At 41.5% G+C, this 7914-nt stretch overlaps 2 protein-coding genes across 2 annotated transcripts in view; one reads left to right on the top strand and one right to left on the bottom strand.

Moving 5' to 3' along the window:
- ANAPC7 (anaphase promoting complex subunit 7) overlaps positions 1 to 1994 on the top strand; it is a 40048-nt gene extending 38054 nt beyond the window's left edge. Inside the window, exon 12 of the mRNA XM_025045523.1 lies at positions 1784 to 1994. The gene's annotated coding sequence lies outside the window, so the exon portion shown is untranslated. The remainder of the gene's footprint in view (positions 1 to 1783) is intronic.
- ATP2A2 (ATPase sarcoplasmic/endoplasmic reticulum Ca2+ transporting 2) overlaps positions 1 to 7914 on the bottom strand; it is a 46987-nt gene that overhangs the window by 5520 nt on the left and 33553 nt on the right. Inside the window, exons 12-19 of the mRNA XM_006910020.2 lie at positions 7139 to 7270; positions 5369 to 5491; positions 5054 to 5272; positions 3907 to 4242; positions 2641 to 2861; positions 2023 to 2225; positions 486 to 571; positions 76 to 209 (exon numbers count right to left, since the gene is read on the bottom strand). Of these exons, the coding sequence (XP_006910082.1) occupies positions 76 to 209; positions 486 to 571; positions 2023 to 2225; positions 2641 to 2861; positions 3907 to 4242; positions 5054 to 5272; positions 5369 to 5491; positions 7139 to 7270 (1454 nt within the window). The remainder of the gene's footprint in view (positions 1 to 75; positions 210 to 485; positions 572 to 2022; positions 2226 to 2640; positions 2862 to 3906; positions 4243 to 5053; positions 5273 to 5368; positions 5492 to 7138; positions 7271 to 7914) is intronic.

The raw sequence follows: 7914 nt of genomic DNA, 5'->3' as shown, positions 1-7914 counted from the left end.
CCTCAACCGACCGTGACACGTGTGACTGCAGGCTGGCGGAGCTTGCGCCCCAGCTTGCCGAGAAGACTCACTGACCTGTTGAGGGCATTGCACATCTCTATGGTTACTAGAACAGAGAGCGCCATTGTCATTGGGTACGGGGATTCAAAGATCGCACAATCCACTCCTTCAAAGTCCGGGTTGTCCTCTTTACACTGTAGGAAATGGCTCTGCAACAAAAGCCCAATCACACTCATCAGCCAAGTGCGTTTCCTCAGTCCATGCCCCAACTCCACACGAGGTCTGGAACGCAGAGCTGCACCAGACCTCAGCCCATTTCCCAGAGAAGCCGGGTCCTTCAAAATAATCTCAGATGCAACTGCTGATTGTTTGAGACTGAAGATAATCTGATAGGCTCCCAAACCCAGAACGCTCAAAGACAACCTTGTTTGTGAGGGCTTACAACACTCTGCGTCCAAGGCACAGAAAGGAAGGTGGCTACATACCAGCTGGTAGAAAGACACTCTTGGACCGCCGTCAGCAGCAATGAACCACCACGCAGCAGCACCCACGGTAGCAGCGCCAACGTAACCTGGGAACACAATCATGATGTTGACACACTGCAGCTGCTGTCTCGTAGGCTCTCCCCAGGACAGAGACAAAGGACATGGCATGTCGATGGTCACTGGAACCCCCTGTACAAAAGCAGCTAGACCGAGGGTTTCTGCAAGGAGAGGGTCTGTGGTACAGAAGAACCAGGCAATTTTTCCTCCTCCAGAATTTGTGAGGAAAAGCACCTACTGGATTGGCAAAGGTCCACCAGCTATGCCCTTGTCTAAGCAGCAGCATCCTCCACATGGACCAGGTCAGGCCACCCATGACTTATAGGCAAACCGATGCTGTCGATGCTGTCCACTAACCCATCTGCTCCCCAGACGCCTGGCAGAATATCTACGCAGAGAGGCTGTTAGCACAGTTAGTTAGTGCAGAACACAGCATCACGGCAATGTCTGAAGCCGAGTCTGGCACCAGCACCTCACCAATTACTTTTGAATCCAGCAAGTTTATTACAAAGAAGCAACAAGGAGTGTGTCTTTTACTGGACGCTACCACATTGGGACAGTCTCTTATTCTCAAGTGCATACACCCTATAACCCAGCTGTCACAGAAGAGCAGCAGGCAGCTCACGCCCAGTGACAAGGCAGCTGTGTGTTTACTGACAAGGAAATTACCCAACAAGTAGGGAGAAATACAGAAAGACACAGGGTTATACAGCTTGCTGTCACCTGTGAAAACCCATACATGAGATCTGCTAGAGTTTCTCTGGAGGAGCACGAGAAACGTATCGCTGGAGGGACTGGCTGGTTGAGAACTTCCCAGGTGTGTTTTACATTTTTTTTTTAAGGTGACCTTGGTTGACCTCACAGATTCCAAGGACCTCGTCAGCTTATAATCCCTTATTTTTTATGCCTATGGCACCTGGTCTTCTTAGTTGGTCTCCCGTCCAAGTACTATGTTTTTTCAATTTTAAGTCATGTGAATGTATTAAAACAAAACAAAACGCCTGTTTACGGGATCCTAGGGAAGTCGTTTAACCTGTCTGGGCCTCACTTTCCTAACCTATAAAATGGGGAGGGAACCACCACCCCAGGGCAGGAGGATGAGGTCTCCACAGGTGGCATGCAGAAGAGTCTGAGCCACAGCCAGGCCCCACGCATCTACCAACCACTGCTGACGCGCACAGGGGTCCCTTCTACCTCAGCGACATAAGGCCTGAATTGTCCCTGTGTCCTTTTGCCCACAGGTTAAATCTGAAAGTGTCACTCACAAACGCCCACGGAAGGATGAGGATGCTGAATGAAACGAGACCAACTTTACTATAAACTGGGTATTTACAGCTCATTAAACTGCAAGAGGGCAGCCTCCATTTTTTGCTACTCTAGTATGGGAATAGAGGAAAGATGTCCTTTTAAAGGGATGAATTCATAAAATTTTGGCTCGCGAACACTTTGTTTAAAAATCAACAGTATAAAAACTACTCACAGCCAATAGCCAGGTAGCGGAAGAAGAGCCACCCGCTGATGAGTGGCTCCTTTGGGTTCCGCGGCGGTTTATTCATGATGTCCAGATCCGGAGGGTTGAAGCCCAGTGCAGTGGCAGGCAGGCCATCTGTCACCAGATTGACCCAGAGCAGCTGGACAGGAATCAAAGCCTCAGGAAATCCAAGGGCTGCTGTCAGGAAAATACTGTTTCCACCCCAGGAAAGAAGAGAAAGACCCCAAATTATTTTTGGTCACTATTCAAGTAGTATCACCTTGTCCTTCTCCATAAAAACAATGGACAGCAACAATGGATGCTTGAAATAATGTTTTTTTGGTGATCATAAAACATTAAACTCAATTTCGAATTAAGGCTAACTTTAAGAAAGACAAGAATTTTACGTTACTTTATATAGTTAAACTCATTTCTGTTAAAGGCAGCCCTCCCGAGGCCCGAAGTCCCTCTGCCTGCAAGGGCACTCTTTGCTTGGCCTTGCCCTCCCACCCACCTCGTGCACAAGGACCAAAGCTGCTGTCATAGGAAGAACAAATGTGGAAAACTGATCATCACAAGCCCTGATTTTAGCTAAAAGAATACAAGTGATTTGTCACAGGGACCCACCAGACAACTTCCCCCACATTCGACGAGATGAGGTAGCGAATGAACTGCTTCATGTTGTTGTAGATGGCCCGCCCCTCTTCCACGGCAGCCACTATGGTAGAGAAGTTGTCGTCAGCCAGGACCATCTCAGAGGCAGTTTTAGCCACTGCGGTGCCAGAGCCCATGGCAATGCCGATCTCAGCTTTCTTCAGAGCAGGAGCATCGTTCACACCATCCCCAGTCTGGAAGGGAACCCAAGGACCTGAGAGTTGGTTTACACACACCTGTCACCTTACATACACATCCCTGACAAAGGTTCAGCCATCCTAAAACAAGAGAAATGAATGGAGCTGTGGGCCTCTGGACAAAGAAAATAGAATTTTCGTCAAGCTGGTGCCACAAAATGCATTTTACACCTGGGAAATGTGAAACTGCCGGATAAGCTCACTGAAGAAACTTCAGAGGGAAGTGGAACAAAGGAGACTTTGAATACATCTCTGTTATTTTTTAACAAACCAACAAACAAAAAAACAACCTATATGGCAGTCAAGATGAAGTACTTTTATCTGCAGATAAACCTTGAGTAGAAGAGGTGCAGACTGCAAAAACACATAAACTATAACATGCTGTTTACATAGGTTGAAAGTATCCAGAAACACGAAAAATGTTGTCTATAGATACAACGCTATCATTCCCATGTTGTTTTTTTATATTTTACTAAACACCTGATACTGAATTTGGAATGGTGGTTTCCCCTGGGAGAGGGAAGAAAGAGGCAGGGAGAACTGAGGAGTACACCTGTTAGAACAACAAAATTTCTTAAAAGTTTTATAGGCGAGCAATAGAAAACAAATACTGTACAACATTAACATGTCTGGGTGAAAAATCACACAAGGGGGAGAATACTGGAAACGCTTCCACAAGCAGCTCTTAAAGACTGCCTCGCCGGTGCACCTGATCTCAGGTAGGGTTATCCAAAGACCATGACAGAACACAGATTACTTACATTCCGAGTCAATTTTTATCGAGATATCACCAAGTATTTTCCCTATGACTGATTCAGAAGGAACATCTAGATCAACTTAAACTACTCTAGCATCTTCCCTGCATGCAACAATATACAGCATGCCAAACTGCTGGTGAACAGAATCCTAGAGAAACAGCCCAGATCAAGACAAAACCCAAGAAATTCCAAATCTGGGAGCTATTACTATAAATGTAATGGTCAAAATTAGAATCGTCTATGTTTGTGTAGTGAGTCACCTGCACATGTCCACAGACACTCACCATAGCTGTAATCTCATCAAAGGACTGAAGAAATTCTACAATTTTAGATTTGTGGGAAGGTTCAACTCGAGCGAAACAGCGGGCATTCAAGCAGGCATCTCTCTGGGCTGAAGGGCCAAGCTCGTCAAACTCTCGACCTGTAAAAGCCTTTGACATCACATCCTCATCCTGCCCAAAAATGCCAATGCGGCGACAGATGGCCACAGCGGTGCCCTTGTTGTCCCCTGTGATCATGATGACCCGGATGCCTGCTTGCCGGCACAGCTTCACAGAAGAGGCCACTTCAATTCTTGGAGGGTCCAGCATGCCCACGCAGCCAACGAAAGTCAGATTGGTCTACAGCAAAAGAAGAATCACCTTATCTTAAAACAGGAAGTTCTCATTTTCCCTTGTGTAAAACATGGACTAATTATATACATTAAGAGCAAAGGTTTCTGCATTTTCTTATGCCAAATTCTGTAACTCTGACTCTTATCTAAGATTAATATTCACACTACAGATGTAAATCCAACAAAGAACAATATTAATTCTAATTAATTTGAAATGATTAAAAATATCACTACATCGCTTCTTGGCCTTTTGGCTAAAATCAAATGTAAAAATATCACTACATTCTTGTTACCAAATCATTAACTTTCATAATGATACTATTCTGAAACGAGAAAACATTCTGAAGAATAAGAGCATTTTTATACTGGCCACTTTTTTGGGGTCCACAGGACCAAAACTTGTTCCTTATTCCTTTCATTCGATGCTTCAGGAAGTCACACACCTGATAGAGAATTCTACGAGCAGGAAAGTAAATCTCAAGTTGGATATTTTGACCTTCAATAACTAATAAATGTTTTAAAATAGTCTCAATTCTTAAAATATCTTAATTCACATGAGTTGCAAAATAGGTTTTACAAGTTTACTTAGCTCAAGTCTTGATAATTCTACTCTGAAAGTAATAGATTTGTGTTAAATTGTTAACTACGTATGTTTAAAGCAGCAACCTAAATTATAATGATGCATTTGGCCTGCAGAAAAACGAACAAACACCTCTTTCTTGGCAAAAACAAGACTCATTTGACCTTTTACCGAAAGACTGCTGTTTAAACACAATGACTGCGCAGGGTGTGGGTGAAGAAACTTTTCACTAGCTAACCTCGTATTTAATGAAGTTGGCAGAGTCCTCGAGGTTCATTTCTTCTCTTCTCAGTGGGCTGTCATGAGTGGCCAGAGCCAGGCATCGCAGTGTGTCACTGCCGCTACCCCATTCCCGAATGACAGACATGATCTTCTGTTTGACTCCGGGAGTCATAGGGACTTTCGTACTTCCAACTCGAATGTGGGTACACCTGTCAATAACACCTTCAGGAGCACCCTGGAAATGTTACAGATTTAGATCAATTTTATTTATTGGCTCATTCAGGATCCTAATCCTGTTAAGAACATCTCAATTGCAATTCACTGCACTTGCCTTTACAAACATTTTGCTCATTGATGTCCGACTTGGCTTGTTCGGTGTACAATAAACTGACATTGATTTTCGATCACGTGAAAACTCTAGAGTAAATTCTTTTTTCATCAACTGTTTAATGACCTATGAAGAGAAGAGAGAAAGAATACTATTGGATGAGTTTCTACACATTTTTCACCTGTTCAACAAATATTCACTAAGCACCTAATATATGACAGGCATTGAGGATACAACAACAAATGATAAACAATCTTGCCTTGTGATGGTTAATACAGTTAATGCACCACTTTTAGGCTCCATAATGCTCCTTGTTTCCCTTCATTGAATAGTTACAGGTTAGAATCGAACAATTAATTCTAAACCTCAGTCTCTGAAGCTGAGGCTTCAATGTGCCTCGGAGGGATCTAGTCCACACCAACTAACATGTGTCAATGTGGCTTTGCACCCTCCACCACTGCCACCACATTCATTCACCTCTGAATGTTAAGCTAGTCTGAGTTGTGGTAATTCTGTGTGAACACATTACAGTTCTATATATTATTAGATTTGATCTGTCAATGTTGTATTGAGAATCTTTACATCTATATTATAAAGAACATTAGTTTGTAGCTTCCTTTTCTTGTCACATCATGTCAAGTTTTGGTATCTCTGGCCTCATCAAATGAGTTGAGAAGGGTTTCATCTTCCTTTTTCTCATAGTCTCTATAAAACCAGCATTTCTTTCTTAAGTGTTTGGCAAAACTGGGCCTGAAGAATTTTTGTGGGGTTAGATTTTGAATTACAGATTCAATTAATTTAACAGATATAGGATTATTCTATTTTTCTTGTGTCAGTTTATAAAGTTGTGTTACTTGTGCTTCTGTTGCATCTTCCAATTTTCATATGGTGTGTTTTCAACATTGTTTAGGTAAAAATATTTTCTAATTTCCACTATGATTTCCTTGTTCACCTATGGATTATTTAAAAGTGTCATTTAACTTCAAAATATTTGGGGAATTTGCTCGATATCTTTTTGTTACTGATTTCTAGTTTAACTGTATTATGGTCAACAACTATCTTCACGATTTCAATCCTTTGTAATTTTGAGTCTTGCCTCATGGACCAGCTATACGGTCCATTCTGGTGAATGTTCTTTTTGCCTTAGAAGTACACATTACAAGTAGCATAAAAGAAATAAGGATTAGGTCAAGTATATTATACTGCTGTTCAAATCGTCCATATCCTTACTGATTTTTTCATCTGTTTATCAATTTATTGAGAGAGGTATGTTAAAATTGCCAACTCTAATTGTGGATCTATTTTTCCTTTTATTTTTGTCAGTTTTTGCTTCATGTACTTTAAATGTGCCATTATAATTAGAGTGCTGAAGGGGAAAATAAAGTCAAAAGAAAGCTTTAAGATGAAAATAATACTTTTATTTCTCCTTTGATGGTGAGGAAGATCCAGCAGGTGGGAAATGGATAATGCAGGAGAGATGTTGGGGCTTGCTGCATGAGGAGCAGCTGGGAGCAAGGACAGTCCATTCACAGCACCACGGGAGGAGGCAGAACTTACGGTCACAGATGGGTGCATGTGGAAACTATCTATTGATTACTTTTATTTTCTTTAGATAGCTAGCCAGATTGTTTTACCTGAGAGTGAATATGGGGAAGGAGGTATCACAAGTTTGAGGAGATAAGGTATATAATTAGTTGTCTAAGATAGTAAAGGCGTAAATATGTGGTATGAGTGATGAGCAGCATGAACAATACACCAAGTTCAAATACTGACCGAGTTGCAGGCATTTGCTCGTTCTATTTTAGAAAGACCCTTCAATTCGGTATCAAATACATTCATCTTCTCTACCAGGCAAGTGAGAGCAGTCTCTGTAGCTTCTCCAACTTTTTCATACACACCCTTTGCCTGTATTGGTTAAAACACAGAAGTGCAAAAAGGGAAAAGAAGTAAACAAGTAAATTTTTCTTTAATAAAGACTTTTCCATAGAAGGACAATTTGTCCTCCACTGCATCATTATTCTATGGACCATTTCTGTTCTACTCTGAGGCACATGATCCTGATAATTAAAAATCTAGTCAAAGCATAGGTGTGCATTTTATCTTATTTTTAAAATTTTGGTTTTTCATTTCTCTTAATTATATGAAGCCACTAATCATAGTATTAATTCATATACGGCTTTCAAACAGTACTTAGAATTCCATGTCATTATTTATCTACAGAGTTTACATTGTTACTTACGGGGGCTGGCATGCCTTTTAAATAGAAACCAAAGGATTTATCTTACTATTTATAATTAAAGAGGGGGGAAAATGTTTTCTGTTTATTTTCATCATCATCAAAACAACCCTCTAAACCTCAGCTTGTTCTCAAGGTTATAACACTTAAAAAGCAAGATCGAGACCCTCTACTTTCAGAAAAACAATTTCTACCCAGGTTTTATTCCTTTATAGTAACCAAACTGTAAACAGATGAGAACATCACGTAAACTCCAACTCTTAGTTAAGTAACGACAATACTCAGTCACAGAGGACATATGAAAGGCTCTCGG

This window comes from Pteropus alecto, unplaced genomic scaffold (assembly GCF_000325575.1).
Source record: "Pteropus alecto unplaced genomic scaffold, ASM32557v1 scaffold213, whole genome shotgun sequence".
NCBI classification, from domain to species: Eukaryota; Metazoa; Chordata; class Mammalia; order Chiroptera; family Pteropodidae; genus Pteropus; species Pteropus alecto.
The sequence above is the reverse complement of the archived record's forward strand: the minus strand, read 5'-3'. Positions and strand labels throughout refer to the sequence as shown.